This window comes from Condylura cristata, unplaced genomic scaffold (genome assembly GCF_000260355.1).
Source record: "Condylura cristata isolate star-nosed mole 26May11 unplaced genomic scaffold, ConCri1.0 scaffold00006, whole genome shotgun sequence".
Classification (NCBI taxonomy): Eukaryota; Metazoa; Chordata; class Mammalia; order Eulipotyphla; family Talpidae; genus Condylura; species Condylura cristata.
In genome coordinates, this window is record NW_004567107.1 from 50,668,728 (window position 1) to 50,692,728 (window position 24,001).

General features: G+C 38.4%; 1 protein-coding gene across 2 annotated transcripts; it reads left to right on the top strand.

The window, feature by feature from the left end:
• The first annotated feature begins 3,963 nt into the window (after positions 1–3,963).
• On the top strand, positions 3,964–23,820 carry SNAPC3 (small nuclear RNA activating complex, polypeptide 3, 50kDa). 2 transcript variants are annotated; one of them, XM_012721138.1, is made up of 8 exons: positions 3,964–4,281; positions 4,989–5,066; positions 12,504–12,588; positions 14,343–14,447; positions 16,395–16,544; positions 18,283–18,365; positions 21,617–21,781; positions 23,685–23,820. In XM_012721138.1, the coding sequence occupies exons 1-8, from the start codon at positions 3,965–3,967 to the stop codon at positions 23,794–23,796; spliced, it is 1,095 nt and encodes a 364-aa protein (XP_012576592.1). In that variant the 5' UTR covers position 3,964; the 3' UTR covers positions 23,797–23,820. The 2 variants fall into 2 exon arrangements, with proteins under 2 accessions (XP_012576592.1, XP_012576593.1); XM_012721139.1 differs by lacking the exon at positions 21,617–21,781.
• Positions 23,821–24,001: the final 181 nt, after the last annotated feature.

The window sequence follows — 24,001 nt, forward strand, 5'->3', positions numbered from 1 at the left end:
GATAGAATTAGACTGTGTTGTTTGTGGTTTTATTTCTTAAAGTAAATGACATAAGTTAGGAATCATATTCCAAAATCAGTCCTTTCTTTGTATAATAGTATAAATGTTTTCAGTAATGCTGTGTACACTGGATACATGAATCAGTGTGTTATTTTAATATCTCATAAATGGGGGGGGAAGATGTCTGCTCTGTTATGCTCTAATCTACAGCTCTTTCTCAAATAAGCTGGCATCACCTCAGAACAAGACTGTCCCCAAGTGGTGTGGCATAACTGGAAATGATACTCAAAAAGATGGGACCAACAGAGTCAAAAAAAGATGAGCATAAGAATGAAGATGTGGGTGTTACAGGGGTCACCCAAAGGGAAACAAAATGGCCTAAACATGAGTATTCATCCACATCCTTACAACTCGGGTCAAGACTCAAGGGCAGGCACCCAGGGAAAAGTTAATTAAAGCTTTATCTACAAGGGAAATGAAAAGAAGAGAGCACAGAGAGAGGGAGAAAAAAGTTTTAAATGGTCAACACATCCTGCCATTTATACTACCTGAGGAGGAACTCTATTCAGACAGAAGGCAGGCAAAACCAAGGCCCCTGCAAACCACATGTGTTCAGTTTTGTACCAAGCATGGCCACTGATTCCAACCTTAATTCCCTGCATCCTCCTCTTCGAGTAGTCAAAAGTCTAGGCAGATTCATGCATGGCATGATGGGGGTTACAGACCTTGGTGCCTGGGATCTCTTTGGCATGGAGGTGGGGAGCATCAGCAGATAGAGTTTATTCCAACAGCAGATAGAGTTTATTCAGCACTTAGTATTCCCCCAACACTGGTATCACCCAGTTTGCCACAGTTCCCACCAGCAAACCAACTTTCCTCTCTTCCTGAGTCCAATATAAAGATCTCAGGTGAACAAATTAATGCTCAGAAGCAAGCTGTAAGGTCTTGGCTCTCCCTACTCCTACTTCCTGATTCTTAAATCTTTTTCTCCATGAGTAAAGTTGGGAAACCAAGAGCCAGTTAACACACTAATGTTTGTGTCACGCACTACCCAGAATCTGGAATCTAAACCTACACCACCACCTTAACCCAGTGGTTGGCTGTGATATCCACACTTAGTAAACCTTAGGGTTTTTTCCCCTTCGGGTTTATACAGAGCTCATTCACAATTACAGGGACTCTCTCTACTCAGGGTCTTTGGAATCTTTCTACCTCCTTTCTACTGCCCTAATCCCAGGTCTAGAAATACTCCTGTTTGCTATAGGTCAGGAGCTGCCTTTGCCATAGTCTTGTTGAGAAGGAAAATCTTTTCCTTTACTCTTTTAAATTTATTCTTGGAGGCCTGTGATTAAATTGACAAATAACAGATTAGCAAGAGAAAAGGCAGATTTGTATTCAAGTACATATGAAGTATGGAAGAGTTCCCAGAAAAATGTCACTATGAAAGGCAGTTAGAATTTGAGCTGGTAGACTAATTTTGAAGAAGGGGGCGGGGTGAAGGGCACTTAACGGAAAACGGAAGACTTCTAAAACAGGGCAAATGGTGAAAGGGCATATGGGAAAACAAGTAAGTTTTAGAAAAAAATCAATGAACCTTCAGGAGAATAGAGTGGAGACAACATAGTCTTGTGACAACGTCTGCTTGCCTATTTCTAGTCAGTCTTCTCTAGTTGTGGGAAGGGAACTTCTCACTATTAGATTTTTTTAATAGGAGGTTTGACATTAGGTAAATAAGGGAGTTCAGGGGGGGAAAAAATTCTCAAGTGCATCCAGCTCAAAATTACTTTATGTTTTAGTGGCTATTCTGGACCCCTCCAGCCTTATGCCAAGGGATGGGGGTTCTGCTGCTAAGAGTCAATGGATGACAGGCCGTGATTGCTACTACTGTTGCTACTCCCTCTTTCCCTGCTAACCCCTGTCATCCATGCCTCTCAAGTCCCTAATGCCACACCTCAGTGATGTGAAACCATCCTTTCCTATATTGCTCGTTTCCATCCTGTTCCTTCCCTCTGTTGCTTGGGAACCATTGTAATCTTCTCTTCTGAAATCAATTTTAGTAAATATTTAGACACAAGAATTCTTTCACCTGAAGAGTGACCTCATTGGCTGGAGTGAGAGCTCCCCCTGTTGAAGAATTTGGACCAAGTCTTACAAGCCCTGGGAAGACTATTAGTCTTCAGGTTCCAGGAATTGAACCCAAAATAGCTTAAGGTTAAAAAAAAAAAATACTGGGTTAACTAAGGGCAAGTTTGGGGGGAGAAGACAGCCTCTGCCACAATAGTAGCAAGTCACATGACTCTTCTATTTCTCCAGCTTCTGTCTTTGCTTATGTAAACTTTGGCTTTTTTTTCCTCCATTGGTCAACCCAGGCTGGGTCGAGGTCATATTCTTAGGTTTTTCAGGAAGGAGAGGGAGTTTCTTACAGATAAAATCCACTCAGAGGAGGTTTCTGTTTGGTTCTGTGTTGAGTCACTTGATCATCCTTATACATTCAATGTGGCCAAAGTAGGAAGGGCTCTGACAGTCTTAGGAAGACCAAAAAGAGTGGGTAAGGTCAGTTCTAAGTAACGTAGGACTAGGCAAATAAAAACAAAAGATGTTCACCTACACAATGTATGTCTAATTATCAGGTCTTCTATAAACATATTAATAACTTAATTTAAAAATGGGCATAGGACTGACCCTCCCTGGTGGCACAGCGGGTTAAAGCACAGCACTGAGACCCTAAAGCCACTTCCGCATGAGTTCGATTGATTCCCGCCTGCCCCGGAGGAGACCACTTGGTGTGGCAGACTTCTCCTGACCCGCCCGCTGCTCCCCTAAGCAGTGTACTTCCGCGACCTGCCTGTTCTGCTCCCCACACTGTCTCTGGTGAAGCCTCTCGCCACCCCTGCACCTCTGGCCTGTACCCCAGTTCTGTATGCATAAATAAATAAATCTTTAAAAAAATAAAATAAAGGGCATAGGGCAAAAAAAAAATTGGGCAAAGAACTTGAACAGACATTGTTTCAAAGATAAACACATGAAAATATGCTCAGTTTCATTAGTAAGCAAAAGCACATCAAGGCCACAAGATACTTCTACCCACTAGAATGGCTATAATTAAAAAGAAAGATAGTAACAAGTGTTGTCAAGGAAGTGGAGAAATCAGAATAATCATACACTGCTGTTAGAATGTAAAATGGAATAGACACTGGAAAACTTGAGAGTAGTGCTTCTAATGGTTTAACATAGCGTTATCATATAACACAGTAATTCAAACAGTTCTTAGAGAATAAAATATATGCCTGCACAAAAATTTGTACATGAATGTTCCTAGCAGTTCATGACCAAAAGGCTGTTGTGATTTTTTTTTTTTTAAATCTGCTTAAGGCTAATAATATAATGTTTGATACACAGTAGACACTCATTAACACTTGGCGCATGTGACCAGCAATTACGTAAACACACACACACACACACACAAACACTGAGCCATTAGGGAGGCTGTGAAGAAAACTAGATGCTAAGGACGTCCCTCGTCTCAGAGCTCGCCCCCCCAAGTTTCAGGCTGTGGGGCAATCTGAGGCAGGAGCGAAGCCCACGAACCTTATAGTCCCGCATCCTGCGCCGAGAAAAGCAAAGCATGGGACCGAAGGGCATGGTGAGGCCACCTTGCCCTTACCAAGGGTATGTGACTCTGAAGGTCGGACACCCAGATTCACAGGATGCAGCGGCCCAAGAACCGTAAGCCCTCGCCACTCGACAGCGAGCTGAGAACAATGCGCTCAGCCTAAACGCTGAGGCTCGGGTCGCCGCGCCCGGGGGCGGGTCCCACCCGGGGCCTGCCGGGAAATGTAGTGTCTGAATCGTCTCGCGCGCAGCCCTGCAGCTTGCCGTCCGTGACCGCTTGCGACTACAAGTCCCATTACGCTGCGCGAGGTCTTGGTCGTTCGGCTTTTGCTAGGAAGGGAGTGGGGCGAACATGGCTGAAGGCGTCCGGAGCGGCCCAGCGTGTAGCGGAGTGGGCGGCAGGCAGGACCCGCTCTCCGACAGTGGGGGCTCCAACTTCCCCGAGTACGAACTTCCCGAGCTAAACACCCGCGCGTTCCATGTGGGCGCTTTCGGGGAACTGTGGCGTGGCCGTTTACGCGGTACAGGGGACATGTCTCTGAGGGAGCCGCTGGCACCCACGCTGATCGGGAGCCGAAGGGTCGCCGACTCTGGAAGGGAGGATGCGGAGGTGGCCCGGGATCTGGGATGCAGCCTGGAGGCAGCAGCCGAGCTAAGGGCAGTCTGCGGGTGAGTGCGGAACTGAGGGTCTCTTGCTGCTTGAGGCCAAGTAGGGTGCTGCCTAGTTTTCTGCCCCCCTCTGGGACTCCTCGTTGGGAGATCCTGTGGTGTAGACCTCTGGGTGGAAGGATCGCCCTTTCAGCATGCTGGAACCTTCCCGGAACACCAGAAGTCCTGTGTTCGGAACACATGATTTCTCCGAGCTGGAGTGAAGGAATGCGAGAGCTGCTTAAAAGATTTTTTTCCTTTTATTTTTAAAGTGCTTGTTAATATCGAATCAGAGCTAGAGACAAACAGTAATAGAGACGTGTACTTGTCATTAACAGCTTGACACTGATGAAACCTTCAGTTACTGGTGATGCTGGGAGGAGACATAACCTCCTTCCAGAGTGTTAGAACCAGGATTAACTATAGTCTCTTCTGAGGACCTCTCGAATAAAGGGTTACTGACTTTTTCCCCAAAAGTGCCTGATTTGGGGAGAAAATATAAAAATAACCTTTAACGATCTCCTTCTGTGCTTAATGGTAATGACCATCTTCATTTCGCCTTTTTCTTTATAGAATGTGGGTACAGAAATTTACGTAGAATTCTGGTCTCTGGGCCGCCCGCTGAATTTTTTTTTTTTCTTAACTATACAGTGATTTATTTAGGACACAAACTTGATTGTCCAATACAAGATGCCTGATTGCATATCCTTTTTTTTTTTCTGTTTCAGTCTTGATAAACTAAGGTGCCTTGAGGAAGGTGAAGATCCAGAAGTCCTCCCTGAGAATACTGACCTGGTGACTTTGGGGTATGAGTGACCTCATTTTTTATTATGTATTATTTATTTAAATATTTTTTCCAACATTATGTTATTTAAAAGGTGAAAGTATATTCTTGTTATCTATATATTCACATCCTACAACTCAACCCTTGTTAATACCTGACTATATTTAATTTAGTGTGTGTTTGAAATACCTGCTGTGTGTTTTCTGTTGCTGAACTATTAAGTTATAGATATCATGGTAATTTACCACAAAATACAATAACATATAACTCCTAAAAGCATCATTATTTTACAGGTAGTGTATTATCACACCTAAGGAAATTAGCAGTAAATACATAATCTCTAATAATATTCAATCTGTACTCAAATTTTTGTTTACTTTTAAATGAATGTTTCCAAAGTAGTCTACCTAAGATTTAAGGTGCAGCTAAATAATAATAGTATTTCTTAAAACTCTGGTAAAAGACCAGATTTTTTTTTTTCATTTTTGACAGATGTGTACTTTTGTAAAATTGGGTAAAAGTGAATTCCTAGAAAACTGGGGTTAAGAGACAAACATAGTGGAAGTCTAATTTTTTTTTCATTAAATTAAAAAGTAAAATTATTGTCATATTGCTGCAAAAGTTTTTAGTAGTTATTCTCTCTGTGTGGATGTGATTACTCACAGGTAATTCCAGTCTGATAGCTACACTTTGAGAAAAACTGCCTATTGTAGATAATATAATACTATAATAATATACAATTTTCAGATAATTATGCATGTAGTAGTAAAATTTATAATATCCAGGTTGTGGCACACTTCACACCATCTCTGCCATGACTGTCATCTTTAATCCAACTCTTTCTATTGTCCACCTCAAAAATTCAGGCAGTCATTGCAACTCTACATGGTTTCTTTTGTAATAATATGGAAAATTTGTGCCCCACAACAAATATTTGTATTAGTGATACTTGGATCTTTGAAAGGTTCCTCTCTTAGCTCTAGTGTTTTCTCCTTCAGGTTTATGTCATGCTATCACCTAAACTTGCTGCTTTGCTGAGAGATTGTTAACGATTCTTTTTTCTGTAGACATATTTCAGAATTCTTAAGTCATCTGAAGCCTTCCACATATAATCCCAGTCTACATTTTCAGATTTATCTTCAATTTGCACTTTTCCAAATGGTTCAGGATGCACATGTCTTCTTCCCTCTGAATCTCACCTTAACTTTGAGACCCTCAGATTCCTTTCCACATTACCAAAACCCATCTCTTGTCCTTAGGATTCAGTATGTGCATTTATAATGTCTTGAATTCTTCTGGCATTTCTAAAGTTCTTCTATGCTTCTTGAGAATCCAAACTCCTTCATCTATTACAGCCCTTAATCCTATTGTACTGCTTTTTATTTATTCTTGGATCTGATCTTGGAGCTCTCTTACTTAAAATCTTTTCAGTTGCCCGAAGCAAAAGTCCTGAGTTCTTAAGTGACTCAAAAGCACCTCTGCAGAATGGAACTTAATGATCTTTTTTAGCTTTATCTATGCCATGCTCCAGAAACACTAAATCTTTTTTAAAGATGTAGCCTTTGCCTAAAATATTCATTCCTCCTTATCCTCTTGCCCCTCCCCACACACACACCTTATTTTTCCTTGCTGGTTTTGCTGTTTCCTGAGCATCCTTAGACTCTTAAATGAGGTTCTAGAAACTACATCTCAATACTTTTCTATTGAAATTGAAATACTCACACACATATAATATACTTGTTCAGTTTTCTGTCTTCGTAACTAGACTTAAAGATTCCATAAGCTATATCTGTCATATACATACTGCTAAATTCCCATTTCTTAGAACTGACATATAATGGGGAATCAGTAGATATTTATAGAATGAGTGGAATAAATGAAATTTTTATAAACCAGAGGGAGGAAGTGAGTTTTAGAAATTGGCTGGAAAAAGAATTTTGGTGATAATTATAAGCAAAGCATAATCTTTTGCTGTAGTTAATAACATGCTCATTGACTTATTCTGATTTTATTAAGCCTTGTTAAATAGTAATTTTAAGACTGCTTTACACTTTGCTTCCCCTGGCCTTTTTCTGCCACCATATCAATAAACTCTCTCTGGCTTTCTTTTCTTTCCTTAGGAAATGTGGGTAGAATTATAGAAATTATTTAAAAGGAGTTAGTACAGCATTCCTCAACTGGGATTACTTTGACATTCTTTGAAGCTACTGCATTTATGATAGTACTATTTTTTTTTTTTAAGATTTATTTATTTGTGCATACAGAACTGGGGTACAGGCCAGAGGCTCAGGGGCGGTGAGAGGCTTCACCAGAGACAGAGTGGGGAGCAGAACAGGCAGATCGACGAAGTACACTGCTGAGGGGAGCAGTGGACGGGTCAGGAGAAGTCAGCCGCACCATGTGGTCACCTCCGGGCAGGCGGGAATCGAACTCATGCGCAGGCGGCTTTAGATTCTCAGTGCTGTGCTTTAACCTGCTGCGCCACCAGGGAGGGCCACGATAGTACTATTAATAATCTTAACAGGACTACAAGTAAATTAGACATGTGCCAACAGCCAAAATCTGTGCCTCTTTGCTTTCTTTCTGTAAACCTACCTTTCTTCTAACAATAACTTAAAAATGTAAAAATATTTAAAAAAAGTAAAAATAAAAAATAAAACCTGAACCAAAACACATGATCTCTTTATTGTGGAATAAAATAAATCTCGGCCCTCCCTGGTGGCGCAGCGTGTTAAAGCACTGCACTAAGAAGCTAAAGCCACTTCCACATGAGTTCAATTCCCGCCTGCCCCCGAGGTGACCACATGGCGTTTCAGACCTCTCCTGACCCGTCTGCTGCTCCCCTCAACAGTGTACTTTGTAGATCTGCCTGTTCTGCTCCCCACTCTCACTGGTGAAGCCTCTCACCGCCCCTGAGCTTCTGGCCTGTACCCCAGTTCTGTATGCACAAATAAATAAATCTTTAAAAAAAAAAGAAAAGAAAAGAAATAAAATAAATCTCTAGCACTTTTTCCTCTTCCCTATGTAACAGAAGAGCGGCTTGACTCATTTTGTGCATGTAAAGAGGTAGGGAGAAAGGTACTTAAAAAGACTGACTCTCCTTTGATACATGTTGTTATTGTTTATTCCATTGAAAGCTAAATAACCTTCGCTGCTTTTGAATTTTTTTTGACCAAAGAGAGGATTTTAGTTTGTAGACTTGGGAGAGAGTACAACTTCAAATATACACCACACCATGCCTCCCAACCAAAGTTTTGATAACCTGCCACCATCTAATTGACCCTTTCTATTCATTCCTCTTGCCTTCTCCATCTTCTTCCCCTATGATACATATAGTTCAGGTGTCAAAATCCAAAGGATTTGCTTTTGTTTTGTTAGCTTGGTATTTTATATACTATACGTGAGTGAAATTGTCTGATATTTCTCTTTCTGACTCATTTTACTTAGCGTAATCCCTTCAAGTTCCATCCATGTTTTTTATAGCCAAATAGATGTATAGCACATCTTTATCCAGTCATTTGTCATGGGTGTTAAGGTTGTTTCCGTATCTTGCTTGTTGTAACTATTGCTACAGTGAACATAGGGCTATTTTTTTTGAACAGTGTTTTAATGTGGTATGTTCTATTTTTGATTTTTTGAGACATTTTCACAGTTTTCCAAAGTGGCTGCACTACTTTTATTAAAGCTAATAATGTATAAAGGGATTTTTTCTCCATACCCTTGCCAGCACTTGTCTTTTTGATAGGCACCATTCTTACAGGTGTGATAAAGATATCTCATTGTGATTTTGATTTGTGTTGCCCAGATGATTAGGGATGATGAACATCTTTTCATGTGCCTGTTGGCGTTCTAAATGTCTTTGGAGACATATTGGTTCATTTTTGATTGAGTTTTTTGTTCTTTCTATATACTAGGCATTTATCCCTTGTCATATGATGGGTTGTGAATATCTTTTCCCAGTCCATAGGTTGCCTTTTTATTTTCACATTGGTTTATTTTCAATTTCATGTAGCTCCACTTGTTTATTTTTGATTTGTTTCCCATGCCTAAAAATTTAAATCTCTAAAGACATTTCAAAGGCCCATGTCCATATTTTCTTCTGAGTACCTTAGGAGATTTTAAGTCTTTCAAATTGTTTATCCATTTTGAATTAGTATTTGTGTTTAGTATAAGGTAATGGTCCAGTTTTGGTTCTTTATTTTTGTGACTGTCAGTTTTCTCAATTACATTTACTACAGAGTCTTCCTTCCCAGTGTGCGCTCCTGACTCATTTGTTGTAAATTAACTGTCCAAATAGATGAAGGTTTATTTCTGGACTCTCAGTTCTGTTCCACTGATTTATGTGTCTGTTTGTAGTCCAAAACTGTACTATTTTGATTACTTTAACTTTGTAGTATAGTTTGCTACAGGGCCATGTTGCCTGTTTATCCTCTTTAGTTCTTTAGGGTCATTTGTAGACCCATACAAACTTTAATATTGTTTGTTCTATTGGTATCTGAGAAATGCCTCTAGAATCTGTATTTTGCTTGAAGTAAGATGGCCATTTTAACATTGTGATTCTCCCAATTTATCTTCTCATTTCTATGTTTCTTTTAACAGTGTCTTATAACTTTCAGTATATATGTTTCACTTATATTTATTTAAGACTTATTTTTATATATTTATGCATACAAGAACTGGGTGTAGGCCGGAGGTGTGGGGGTGAGAGGATTCAGCAGAGACAGATTGGAGAGCAGAACATGCGGACCCACTGAAATACACTTCTGAGGGGAGCACAGGCAAGACAGGAAAGGTCTGCTGAGCCATAGGGGCCAGCTCCCCCTGAACTCATGCTACAATGACTGGCAACAGCTTGATAATGCTGACTTTAACCCCTGTGTCATCAGGGAGGCCTATATTTCATTTTTTTGGTTAGATTTATGCCTAGGTATTTATTTTTGATGGAATTGTTAATTTCTTTTCCTTCTAGGTCATTGTTCACCTATAGAAATATAACAGTTTTTCTTTTTTTCAGATATGCAACAGTTTTTATATATTGATTTTGTAGCATGATGTTTTACTGTACTGATTAATTTTTTTGTATTCTGTATCCTGCATACATTATGTATATATACATTTTATGTATTATGTATTTTTTTGTGGAATATTTTGGGTTTTCTGTGTATCATCTGCCAGTTAATAGTTTTACTGCTTATCCAAATTCCATACCTTTTATTACTTGTTTAATTGCTCTGACTCAGACTTACAGTACTATGTTGAATGGTAGAAATAAGCATGAACAGCCTTGTCTTGTCCCCAATATTAAAGGAAAATTTTTAGTTATTTATAACTGAGTAAATTGTGGGTTCGTCATGTTTTACCTTTGATTACTTATGGTATGTTTCTTTTATCTCTGTTTTATTGAGAGCTTTAGCATAAATGGATGTTAAATATTGTTAAATGCCTTTTCTGAATCTATTGATAGGATTTTATGATTTTTATCCTTCCCTTTGTTGATGTGTAATGGAAAAAATTGGTTTTGTGTATTGGAACCATCTCTGCAATAAATGCTACTTGGCCATGATGTCTGATCTTTTAAATTCAGTTGGCTAAAGTTTTGTTGAGATTTTTGCATCTGTGTTCATCAGTGATAACATCTTTTTTTTTTTTGAGATCTCCTAGTCTGCTTTTCATATTAAGACAATGTTGCCATACAAAATGAATTTGGAAGTGTTCTCTCACCTTTCCTATTTTTTGGAAGTTTGAGAAGGATAAGTATAAAATACTATGTAAAAGCTTGGTAGAACTCATTGGTGAAACTATTTGGTTCTCTTATTGTCATATATATTCATAGTAGTCTGATGGTCTTTTGTATTTTTGTCTTACCTATTATAAATTCTTTCACTTCAATTTGTTTATTATAGTTGTTTCTTTTTTTCTTAATGAACCTAGCTAATGACTCATCAATTTTGTTAATCTTCAAAGTAACAAGTTTCATTGATCCTTGATATTATCTTTTTGAGTTATTTTAATTCTGCTCTGATTTTTATCTTCTTACTACTGCTGGCTTTTGACTTCATTTATTCCTTCATTTAGTTCCTTCAAGTATAAGGTTAGATTGTTCATTTTGGATTTTTCATGACTTTGGTGTAAGCCTGTATTGCTATAAACTTCCCCTTAAGTACGAATTTTCCTGTGTTCTATAGATTCAGATAACTTGTTTCTTCATTTTTTAAAAAGATGTATTTCTTCATGCATACAGAACTGGGGTACTGGCCAGAGGTACAGGGATGGTGAGAGGATTCATCAGAGACAGAATGGGGAACAGAACCGGCAGACGGACAAAGTACACTGCTGAGGGGAGCAGCGGGAGACAGGAGAGGTCTGCTGCTTCATGATATTAGGCAACCAGGGAGTACCTATTCATTTTTGTTTTTCTCCAAGAACTTATTACTTCTCCTTTAATTTTTTCATTGACTTAATAGTTATTCAGTAGCAAATTATTCAGTAGCACAGTTGTTCAGTATCCACATGATTGAAATCTTTCCAGATTTCCTTTTGTAGTTGATTTCTCTTTTCATACTGCTGTGATTAGAGAACACACTCAATAAGATCAGTCTTAATAACATTCTTAACACTGTCTTGTGCAGACTATACTATTAATGCTAAAAACCACAAACCACATCAGGATAAACTATGTATGATTATATATACACCAAATTATATAACAGTGTTAAAGAAAAACTATAGGATATGCTAGAAAATACAGTTATAAATGCATTAACAAATAGGGCACAATACCAACTTCAGCATAAGACTTATAAATCTAAAATTAATTATTTCAATATAAAAAATATATAGCTTGGGCCCTCCCTAGTGGTGCAGCGGGTTAAAGCACAGCACTAAGAAGTTAAAGCCACTTTAGCATGAGTTCAAGTCCCCACCCCGGAGTTGAACCACATGGCGTGGCAGACCTCTCCTGACCCACCCACTGCTCCCGTCAGCAGTGTACTTCATCAGTTTGCCTGTTCGGCTTCCCACTCTGTCTCTGGTGAATCCTGTCACTGCCCCTGGACCTCTGGCCTATACCCCAGTTCTGCATAAATAAATAAATCTTTTTTAAAAATTTAGCTCATTATTAAAAAGGTAGGTATTAAAGGTGTTTTGTAAGCCCAGTAAAGAATATTGAAATTTGGGGCCTCCATGGTGGTGTAGGGGTTAAATACAGAGCTCTTAAGCTATCACCAGCCATTGAAACATGAGTTTAATCCCTGGCCAGGGAGGTGACCCTCATGGTGCAGCAGACCTCTCCTGTCTCCCCTCCTCCACCTGTCAGTAGATCTGCCTGTTCTGCTCTCTTCTCTGTCCCTGGTGATCCTCTCACCACCTTCACATCTCTTCCTATACCTCAGTTCTTGAATGTATAAATAATTTTTTTTTAATGAATAGTGAAATTTGATATTTCCTGTTTTTATAACAGGATTAGAAAGAAACTTATGGAGCATCGGGAAGAAACCATAACGATAGATCGGGTCTGCAGACAGGAAACATTTGCTTATGAGATGGTAAGAATTATATTTTTTACTTTTCCCAGGCTACAGTAAGCTGTGTCATTGGATGAATATTAAGGATGACTGTATGGTAACTACATTAGCTATGTTTAGTTGAAAACAAGCTACAGAATTTTTACTAGAACTGGAAGCTAGTAGAAAGAGAGACCCAAAGAATCCAAATGCTGGTGTATTTGACTCTTTTAAATTCCATCCTTGATTTCTTTATTTATTTTGGTATCGTCTTGCTCTTTGTGTTAAGCTAATTCATGCTGTTTTTGATACCACCCAATTTCTGCAGTTTTGTCATGTTTGTTTTACTTTGACTACATTCTTTCCTTAATCTGTTGTCTGCTCTGTAAAATTCCTCAGAGAAATTTAAGGATATGTGAAGGGTTCATTTCGTATACATTCTTACACTGCATAGAGAACTACTATGTGTCAGACTCTTTGTTGGGCACTTGATAATACACCAGAGCATGCAGTACCCCACTTTTTGCATGTGCATGATAAATTGTGCATAACAAAATTGTATTTTTTAAACATTTTTAAATGTTCCATTAAGTGACTAAGTATATTCACATGCTGCGTATCACCACTATTTACAGAACTTTTTCATCATCCCAAACATAATTTTTAAATCCATTAAACAATAAATTCTCCATTTTCCCTTCCTCTAGCTTTTAGTGACCTCTGTTCAATTTTGTTCTTATTCAAAATTGTTTTAACTACTCATGGTCACTTGAATTTCCATATGAATTTTAGGATGGGTATTTCTATTTCTGGGGGGGAAAGTATCACAGATTTGTTTAGAAATTGCATTGAATCTGCGTATGTATCTTTTTGGGTAGTGTTGTCGTTTTATCAATATTACGTCTTCTAATCCATGAAGAGATGTTTTCAAATTATTTAGGTTGTCTTTATTTTTAAGTATTGCATTCCTTTTGATAGCACCTTAAATGGATTTTTTCCCTAGTTCCAAAATAGTTGCTCTTCTAATCTCTCTTTCCATCTTAAAGATTGTTTTGGTGGCAAGGCTGATACCTAAAGCTTTCTATTCCACTATTTTGCATGATGTCACTCCTACTTATTTTTAAAACATCTTTTGCATCTTTATTTCTAAACCATATCAGTCTAATGGCCCTATTTTATAGTTATTAAGTACATGTAAAGGAGTTTGACATAGTAAGATGTGTCAGTGTTGTAAAGCATGGGCCTTAGGGCCAGATACGTGTTTGCATCCTAACTATGTTATGTGTTTGCATCCTAACTATGATTTACTCATTTTTGTTGGGTAAATCAATGAAATTCTTAATCTTCATCTGTCAAATAGCTTACAAAATATGTAAACATATTAGCAACTGTAAATGCCAATGTTACACTAACACTAATTGGTATTTCTGCCTCATCATCATTTGCTAAACACTTACTACCAAACATCTTATTATATGCTCTGTGTAAATATTCTCAGCAACAATAAAATTAAGTAGTTTCTACCTGCGGGGATTACAATTGAGATGGAAAAAAAATGTACAAAATGATGTAAAAGTAAACTTTTGTAATAAAAAAAATTAAGTAGTTTCTGTTTTTTACAGAAATAAAACTAAAACTTAGTAAGATTTTAACAGTTTTCTTGAAGTAGAATTAATAGCCAAACCCAGGGCTGTCTGACTCAAGCCCTTGCTTATAGCCATTGTTCCACATTGCCTCTTATCTAAGTCACAGTGTCTGGCTTTAAGGTCTTTTACTAATTAATTTTCCTTCTCCAGGAGTCACATGCCATAGGAAAAAGGCCTGAAAATCCAGCTGACATGATTGGAGAGGGAGAGCTTATCCTATCTGTAAATATCTTGTACCCTGTTATATTTCATAAGGTCAGTAGTAAAACCTTTTAGATTTCACTGATAACTGGTGATTTTTGTAAAAGGATTTAATTTGAAGATTCACATTCTGTCAGGTTCAAAATAAATATAAGCATGTGTTATTTAATATCCTGTCTGTATTGTTAGGTTCTTTGTTTTAGTATCTTAAATTTAAGGCCAAAATTTAAATAATCTCTTGATCAATAGGATTATAGTTAAGAGTATTGGAATATATATTTGATTTCTGCACTATAAACATTTGAAAGCATATATAATTCTGTTTTATGAATTCTCAAAATTTTTTTGCAGAATAGGTTACTGAAGGAATGGGGTGACATCTGTATAGTAATTCAGTATATTTGGGGAATTATTGAATGAACTAAATAGAGCTACTCTTTGATGAAAATGAAGAAAGTTAATAGGTCTGGGGTCCAGGAATTTCATAGGAATGTAATAAAAAGAATTCTGTATATATTTGATTTCCCAAATATATGGCATTAAGTTTGATAAGATTTTATTGAAAATTATGATATATAAATTGTACTTATTGATAAACAGATTTTTATGAAGCATCTGGATATACTTAGTACTAATGACTTAAACTGGGATTCCAAATTATCAATTAAAAACAATAGAACAAAATTAATATGGCTTCATTTCTGTAGTTATGAGTATAGATTAATTGTTTGACTTTCTTTTTTAAGATTTATTTATGCATATAAGAACTGTGGTACAGGCAAGAGGTGTGGGGTGAAGGTGAGAGGATTAACCAGAGACAGAGTGGGGACAGAACAAGGGGGCCCATTGAGATACACTGCTGAGGGGAGCAGCGGGCAAGACAGGAGAGGTCAGAGTGCCACATGGTCAGCTCCCTGGCTCGGGATTGAACCCGTGCTGCAGTGGCTGCTGATAGCTTCATAGTGCTGAGACTTAACCCCTTGCACCACCAAGGAGGCCCTTAATTGCAAGACTTAAATGAAATAACTTCTAAGTTCTAGGAAATCTTAAAAGACAATAGTGGTAATGAAGTTATATTCCAGAGGCTGTCATTTGTCATTTTAGTGGGATCCTGATTATAAACTTTAGGTTAAACAGAAGAAGTTTTATTACCACGTATCAGTCTTCATAGTCTGTTCCGTCTGCTATAACAAAGCACAGACTGCGTGCCTTATCAACAACAGATGTTTACTTCTCACAGTTCTGGAGGCTGATAGTCCAAGATCATGGGGCCCATGCAGTTGCTTGAGGCACTTTTCTGGGTCACAGATTTCTCATATACAGGGTCTTTTACAAGAGCACTAATGCCCCTCATGAGCACCCACTGGTCCCCATCTTCTAAGATTACTCTGTGAAAAGTGAATGAGCAAGGGAGAAAAGGAACAGCGCAAACAACTCATCACCAAGTAGCTCAGTTGTTCCTGTGGGATTTTAATTTATGGAGGTAGCTGGGTGACAACACTCGAGGCCAATGCCATTTAAAGATTTTTTTTACATATATTTTCTGAGATGAAACAGCACTATGGTGTTAGCAGACAGAAAGGAGGGAAGGGAAAGCACAGACCAAGCCTTCACAGGGTTTCCGTGGGAAAGTTAAGGCAGGGTGAAGAGCTTAGGAATAGCTAAATGGAATAATTCCAGAGGACTCTGGAATCTCAGGATTGCCCGCAGTTGTTTAGTAGCTGGCTCTGTGTTGATTCAGGGGAAATACTGGCTTCTGAGAACTAGTTAGAGAAAGTAGTTTCACAATATCAGCTCTGGATTACAGGGGAAATATAAAGAACTTTGGTCATTAGTTTGGACCTATATAACAGTTGCCAAATAGACAAACTCAGAATCTGAGAAAATAACAGAACACCAAGTTGTAGAGATAAGTTAAGAAAACTAGTAATTTAATCAGATGTGGTCTTTAGAGTTTGTGGTTTAATTGCTAAGTGGATAATTATTTATCATTTGACTTAGCACAAAGAACACAAACCATACCAGACAATGTTGGTATTGGGCAGTCAAAAACTCACAGAGCTGAGGGATTCAATTTGCTGTGTTAGTGACCTCCAGATTGGTGGAGAATTCAGCAACACTCCTGACCAAGCTCCTGAACACATCAGCAAGGTAAGGTGATTTTTTTTTATCCCCATAAATTGATAACAAGCTAGAGAAACAGGGATTACTCTAGTAGGCTCATAAATAGTTCAGTAAATGCTTTCTTTCGTGCCATTTGTCACTATCTTTTTCCTTCTCTGTAGCATTGAGACTTTTTTCAACAATTAGGCTAAATTTACTTTTGATTTCCTCGTCTCCCATTAATTTCTCAGTCATTCTACAGATACTCTCCCTTCTAAGGTCATAGATAATAAACAGTTACCTAACCAGTTGGTCTCTTTAATATTCACTCAGCTTGTCTTCATTGTAACATTTGAATTTGTTATTCATTTCCTCCTCTTTCAAACTCTATATGAGTTTCAATCTGGCATAACTTGCCCCATCAAAGGAGTTGGAGTTCATTTTCAAATTTCCTTGCCTATCGAAAGACTTGTCAGTCCAAGGACCAATAGCAAGCAGGGGCATAATATCTGGTGTGGGCCCTTGCTAAGATTTCCCAAAATTATACTCTCAAAATCACAGAAAGCCCCTACATACTACATAAGGATAGAAGGGAGCAAAGCGCCAGGGTGGCCACCCACGAAGTTTTTAGAAGGGATTGTTTAACCAATAAAGTATCCAACAAAGCCTTGATCCTTCTAAGTTTCATGAGAGGGCAAAACTGAACTAATTCTGTCACCTGATACAACTCAGGCAGAGAACTATCTCTATCCAAGGCCTAAACTGGATTCCATTCCTTCCTGCATAACCAAGGATTTCATTCTTGTCGTTATCACCTCTCCCTGCTTTGTCCGTTTTTTCCATTGCATTGACTTGCCTGTTTAAAAAAAAAAAACCTAAAATTGTTCCCCTTTTTCTCATCTACCTTGTCTTTACACTGACTTCTTTTCCACCAAAATCACTCTTTTAAAGATTTATTTATGCATACAGAACTGGGGTACAGGCCAGAGGTGAGGGGGTGTGAAAGGATTCACCAGAGACAGAGTGGGGAGCAGAACAACTGATGAAGTACACTGCTGAGGGGAACAGCGGGTAGGTCAGGAGAGGTCTGCTGCACCATGTAGGTCACTTCCCTGGCTGGGGATTGAGCTCGTGTTGCAGTGACTGCAGATAGCTTGATAGTGCTGTGCTTTAACCTATTGTGCCACTAGGGAGGGCCCCAAAATTGCTCTTTCTAATGTGGTATACCATGGTCTCTTACTTCTCATCTTATTTAACCTCTCATCAGCATATAACACAGTTGGATAATCCTTTTTCCTTGAAACACATCAGATTCAACTGTTTCTCTTCCTCTCTGAGTGAATTTTAAGATGTTTCACATCTTCCTGACTTGTAAAAACCTCTGAGCCAATCGTCAGACCTTCCCTCTCTGTGTACTCCCTAGGCAATCTTGTCCAGAGTTACTGCTATAAATCTTAGGACTCCCAAATTTACAACTAGTCCAAATATTGTCTCTGAACTCCAGGCACACGTCAGGGTGTGAGATCCCATTCTCAACCACTGAAAAGAGCAACAGGATAAAATTGCAAATAGCAGCAGTGTGTTTTTACCCCTTTATTATGAGTAACTATCATAATACTTGTCACTTAGGCGAGTCCCACTAAATATGAAATTAACGACTAATAGCATAAGGCTATTGTAACATATTGTATAATTTCATGACTTACAAATTTTGCATTAAATACTTAGAGGAATTTCATAATTGCTAATAGTGGGCTTTCTTTTAATACCATCTTTTTTCTTATAGGACCTTTACAAATCAGCCTTCTTTTATTTTGAAGGAACATTTTACAATGATAAACGTTACCCTGAATGCAGAGACTTGAGCAGGTACAGTTTCTAAAAATTTTCTCAAAGATTTTTTATTTCTTATTCTCAAAAGTAATTATTTCCACTGCCCCACTTACTAGTCTGTTAAGAACTCTGCCCAGAAATTATTTTGTTACATCGTTTTGTTTGGTCAAAAACTACCTTTCTCAGTTTTAAAGTATTTTCCAAGTTAATACATCTGGTTGGTCTTGGTACTGGTATGTTAATAAAAAATTGTAACCCAGGAAGCAAATTTTCCTACCAAATAAATGCATAGACCATTTCAAGATCTACTTACTATTATTTTCACATTAGATTAGCTATTAAAAAGACAAACATGAACCAAAGAGTTTTTTTTTTAAAGATTCATTTATTCATACAAAACTGGGGTACAGGCCAGAGATGTGGAGGGTGGGAGGAGCCACCAGAGACAGAGTGGAGAGCAGAACAGGCAGATCTACAAAGTACACTGCTAAGGAGAGCTGCGGGCGGGCCAGGAGAGGTCTGACCTGCCATGTGGTCACCTCCGGGGCAGGCGGGGATCGAACTCATGCAGAAGTGGCTTAAGCTTCTTAGTGCTGTGCTTTAACCCGCTGCGCCACCATGAAGGGCCCAGAGAAATATTTTAATGAAGGTATTGGTTTACTACATGCATATATGATTTAGAGGTATAGAATCATACCCTGCCTCTCATAACATACCACCAAGATACCAAAGTCCTCGGCCATGGTCCTTTGTGCTCCCTCCCTATTTTACTTTCCATCCTACACCTTCTGGTAGCTCCAGTCTACAGTCAGATTTCTAGGGTGTTCTTTGCTGGTTTGGCTTTAGGTGACTGTTTAGTTTCTTTGTATCCCATATGTAAATGATATCATTGGGTATTTTCTTTCACCTCCTGACTTACTTTGCATGACACAATCCCCTCCAGTTGCATGTTGTGGCAGATGTCAAGAATTCATCTTTTTTTTTAATGTAGTTGAGTAGTAGTCCACAGTGTATATGTACCACATCTTTTTAGCCACGGCTCAGGTGATGGGCAGTTAGATTGTTTCCATAACTTGGTGATGCAATAAACGTAGGGGTGTGTATATCCCTTTGAATTAGTGCTTTTGTAGCCTTCAGGTAGATACCTAAAAGTGGAATTGCTGGCTCATATGTGGTACATACTTTTAAATATTTTCAGAAACCTCCATGCCATTTTCCATAGGGAATGGGCCCTTCTACATTCCCACCAACAGTGAATGAGGGTTCCTTTTCTCCATGTCCTTGCCAACACTTGTTTCTGATCTTTTTATAAGAACCGCTCTCACAGGTGTGAAGTGCTATCTCATTGTGATTTTGACTTGTATTTCCCTGATAGTATAGTATTATCACCTGATAATGAGCTTTATTCCAAGTGCCTGTTGTTGGCCTTTATATGTCTTCTTTGGAGAAGTTGCCTATTTGGCTTTTCTGTTTTCTCAACATTTAGCAGGGTATATTTTTGTTCTGGTGATAGTTTCTTTCACTGTTTAAAATGTAGTCCTAATTGTTTATATTCTCAGCATCATTTTTTATATTTTTGAATAGAAGAACTGGGGTGTAGGCAGAGATGCAGAGGGTGAGAGAATTTACCAGAGAGAGTGGGAAACAGAACAGCAGATTTGCTGAAACACACTGCTGAGGGGAGCAGCAGGCAAAGAGAGGTCTGCTGCACTATATGTGGATTTGAACTCAAGTCACATTGGTGACAGCACTGAGACTCAACCGGTAGGCCTCCAGGGAAGTTCAGCATTATTTTTTAATGTATTATCTACTGTTTAAGAAATTATAGTAAATCTTGTATTTATCTTTAGGTACAGCTAAAAAAACTTAAGTCCCACTTGAACACTTTATCAATCTGTTTTCATATTTAAGTGATAACAGTAATCTTTCACTGTTTTTCTGTTTGTCCAGTGTATACTGTTGTTTGTCCTAAGTGTGTGTCTGTGGGGGGGGAGGGGGCGGGTCTCATTTAGCATTTAGGTATATAGCATGAAAAATCTGTATGGATTTTCAAATTTTTAATATTTAAAAAATATGTATCTAATATGTTGAATCAATCATGTCATTATCAGTGATACATATCTAAAATATGTATTATATATATACATATGTATCTAAAATGTATGTTTTTGTGTTATTCTTTCAGCATAACCATAAATATGTATTCCAATTAGCAGTCATACTTGAGCTCAGTAATCCCAATAATGTAAGATAAAGACTTTTTTGTTGTTGTTTTTAAAGATTTGTTTATTTATGGATACAGAACTTGGGTACAGACCAGAGGTGCAGGGACGGTGAGAGGATTTACCACACACACAGCGAGGAGCAGAATAGGCCGACTGATGAAGTACACTGCTGAGGGGAGCAGCGGGCCGGTCAGGAGAGGTCTGCCACACCATGTGGCAAGCGGAGATTGAACTCATGAGGAAGTGGCTTTAGCTTCTCAGTGCTGTGCTTTAACCCGATGCACCACCAGAGAGGGCCCACAGACTTTTTTAATGTGGATTTTTAACTGTCGACATTTACCGTATTAGAAATTGAAGCTAAAAAATTTAAAATACTAATTTGTCTCATTACATAACTGTAGGACATTTTTGTGAAAAATTTTTTCTGAAACGAGTGCCATTGTTACATAGTTTTTATTCAACCCTAAGTGGTAACAATACATGTAGCCAGAAAAGTAGTTATTTATGAAAGTTGAAAGGGCAAATGGTATTTCAGGATTTTTGTAAGGAAAATTTTGGGTGTCAGAAACTACTCTTTGAGAACTACTCTAATGGATGAAGAAAAACCCTGAGTTCCATATTTCAGTATATATATATAAACTACAGTAATTTTTTTTTCAAAGATGTATTTATTTATTCATACAGAACTGGGGCACAGGCCAGAGATGCGGAGGGTGAGAGGACTCACCAGAGACATAGTGGGGAGCAAAACAGGCAGACTGTGGAAGTACACTGCTGAGGGGAGCAGCGGGCGGGCCCAGAGAGATCTGCCATGCCATGTGGTCACCTCCGGAGCAGGCGGGGATCGGACTCATGCGGAAGTGACCTAAGCTGCTCAGTGCTGTGCTTTAACCCGCTGCGCCACCAGGGAGGGCCACTACAGTAATTTTCACATCAAGATGGCAACTGTCCAGTTAATTGAATATCCCAGGTTTTGTGAAATACTGCAATCCTAACCCTTTCTGTCATACTTAGTTTTTGTGGAGCAATGATAAATCTGTGTGTCCTCTCCTCCCTATCCAGAACTATCATTGAGTGGTCAGAATCCCATGATAGAGGCTATGGGAAGTTTCAGACTGCTAACATGGAAGACTTCACCTTCAGTGACTTGTATATTAAATTGGGTTTTCCTTACTTGTACTGTCACCAGGGAGACTGTGAACATGTTGTCGTTATTACTGACATAAGGTAAGTGAGAGCACAAATAACACTGCTATTTCTTCTGTTCTTTTATTTCATAGTAAATAAAAGATTTTTTTTTTCTCTTTTGTACTGTCATGATGGAAAGGCAAAAATAAGTATTTTCTTTCATGCGGTGACTGTATCCTCTATTAGTGTTGGGAAAGCTATATAAGATAGATTATGGTTTTTAGTGTTAAAATTTTAATACTTTGAAAGTATCTCATTTGTATTTAGACAACTACTAGGCAGGTAGTCGTCATCAATATTATATGTCATATAAGCTTTCTACTTTGCAAGTTTGAAACTGTATTTCCAGGTTTTGTCTTTCTGCCAAAATTTGAAGGAGGTAAAGAATCAGGGAAGAGTAATTTCTAATATTTGACATGTTAAGTTTTAATGCTTTGAAAAAGATTAATTGGGAGGGAGCTAAAATAGTCTTAGCTGAGATTTGAGGATTAGTTATATTGTACAGCCGGTATTTCCCTCTCTTAAGGCTATTCATTTTCTTATTTAGGATGTTATCAGTTTATGAAAGACAAATATGTAGAAATAAACCCTGCTAGGGCTCTCCCTGGTGCTGCAACCGCTTAAGGTGCAGCACTGCAAGCGAACCGCAGCTGCTGCACTACAAGTTCAATCCCCTGCCAGAGAGGTGACCCACCAGCACAGACCTCTCTTGACTCACCCACTGCTCCCCTCAGCAGTGTACTTCATCAGTCAGCCTGTTCTGCTACCCACTCTCTCTGGTGAATCCTCTCACTGACCCTGCACCTCTGGCCTGCACCCCAGTTCTGTATGCATAAATAAACCTTTAAGGTGGAAAAGAAATAAACCCTGCTATATTCCTGGTTTGGTTCTGGGAGACCATTTAAAAATTTGTGTGTGGAACAATGATATATGTTTTCATACCTGTAATCAGACCTGAAACTTTCAGACAGTCCCTGCTTCTACTGTTTGGGGGTCTTAGCCCTCCAAAAATTTACCTCCTATGGACTTACTATCAGGAAGCTACCAGAAGTACTTCACATGAAGAACAAACTTTGAAAATCATGGACTGCAAAGCAGAGTAGGTAAAACAGAAAAGGAACTACGAGAATAATGGGAGAGACACATTTAAGAATGAGTGTATAACAGAGCTGTAAAACAGCGTAGTTCTCTAAAGTTCACATAATATTTGTAGCCAGAATTGGATTTTAATAAAGGGGACAGTAAACAAGAGCCATGTTTTACACAAACCTGTCAATCTAGATAAATTAGTACTGAGTATATTTGCTCAAACTTAGTTCCATAAAAAGGTAGTTAGGCCCTCCCTGGTGGCGCAGCGGGTTAAAGCACTGCACTAAGAAACTATGCCACTTCCGCATGAGTTCGATTCCCGCCTGCCCCGGAGGCGACCACATGGCGTGGCAGACCTCTCCTGACCCGCCCGCTGCTCCCCTCAGCAGTGTACTTCGTAGATCTGCCTGTTCTGCTTCCAGCTCTGTCTCTGGTGAATCCTCTCACCCTCCGCATCTCTGGCCTGTACCCCAGTTCTGTACGAATAAATAAATAAATCTTTTAAAAAAAAAAAAAGGTAGTTAAGTATTGATCAAAGGAAAGAGTTTCCTATGAAAATACTCAAGGTATGCTGCATACAGTGTTTTTCTCTTAGTGTCAGTGCACATAACCATAAAGGGATTTGGAACTTTTATAGGAAAGAAAACCTTGTTTAACCACAGTGCTCTTTTGCAGAAGTGTTTTGTTGAACACATTTTGGTAAATCCTGATGTAATACCAGTTATACTCAAATCTTTTCCTAGCAAAAAATATACAGCTACTTTGTTCTTGATATTGAGCTGCCGGTCTATTTAATTCTTTATAGATCAGAAGACTTTGTACTTTAATATGATTATTTTCTCATATACAAAAGGCTTGTGCATCATGACGACTGCTTGGATAGGACACTTTATCCCCTTCTTATCAAGAAGCATTGGCTATGGACCAGAAAGTGTTTTGTTTGTAAAATGTACACAGCCCGGTAAGTGACGGCTATTTTTCACCTTGAGTAGTATTTTGAATAATCAAGTACTTTTGATTATTTGGAATTTTAGTTCTTTTCTCTATTTTGGATTTAAGGACTTGGACTCTGGGATATAAATGATATATAAAAATGACTTAAAAGGGTAGAGTGGATAGTGATGAAGTCATTTTACTTACAACCATGTTTTTTTTAAACATGTTTTTTTT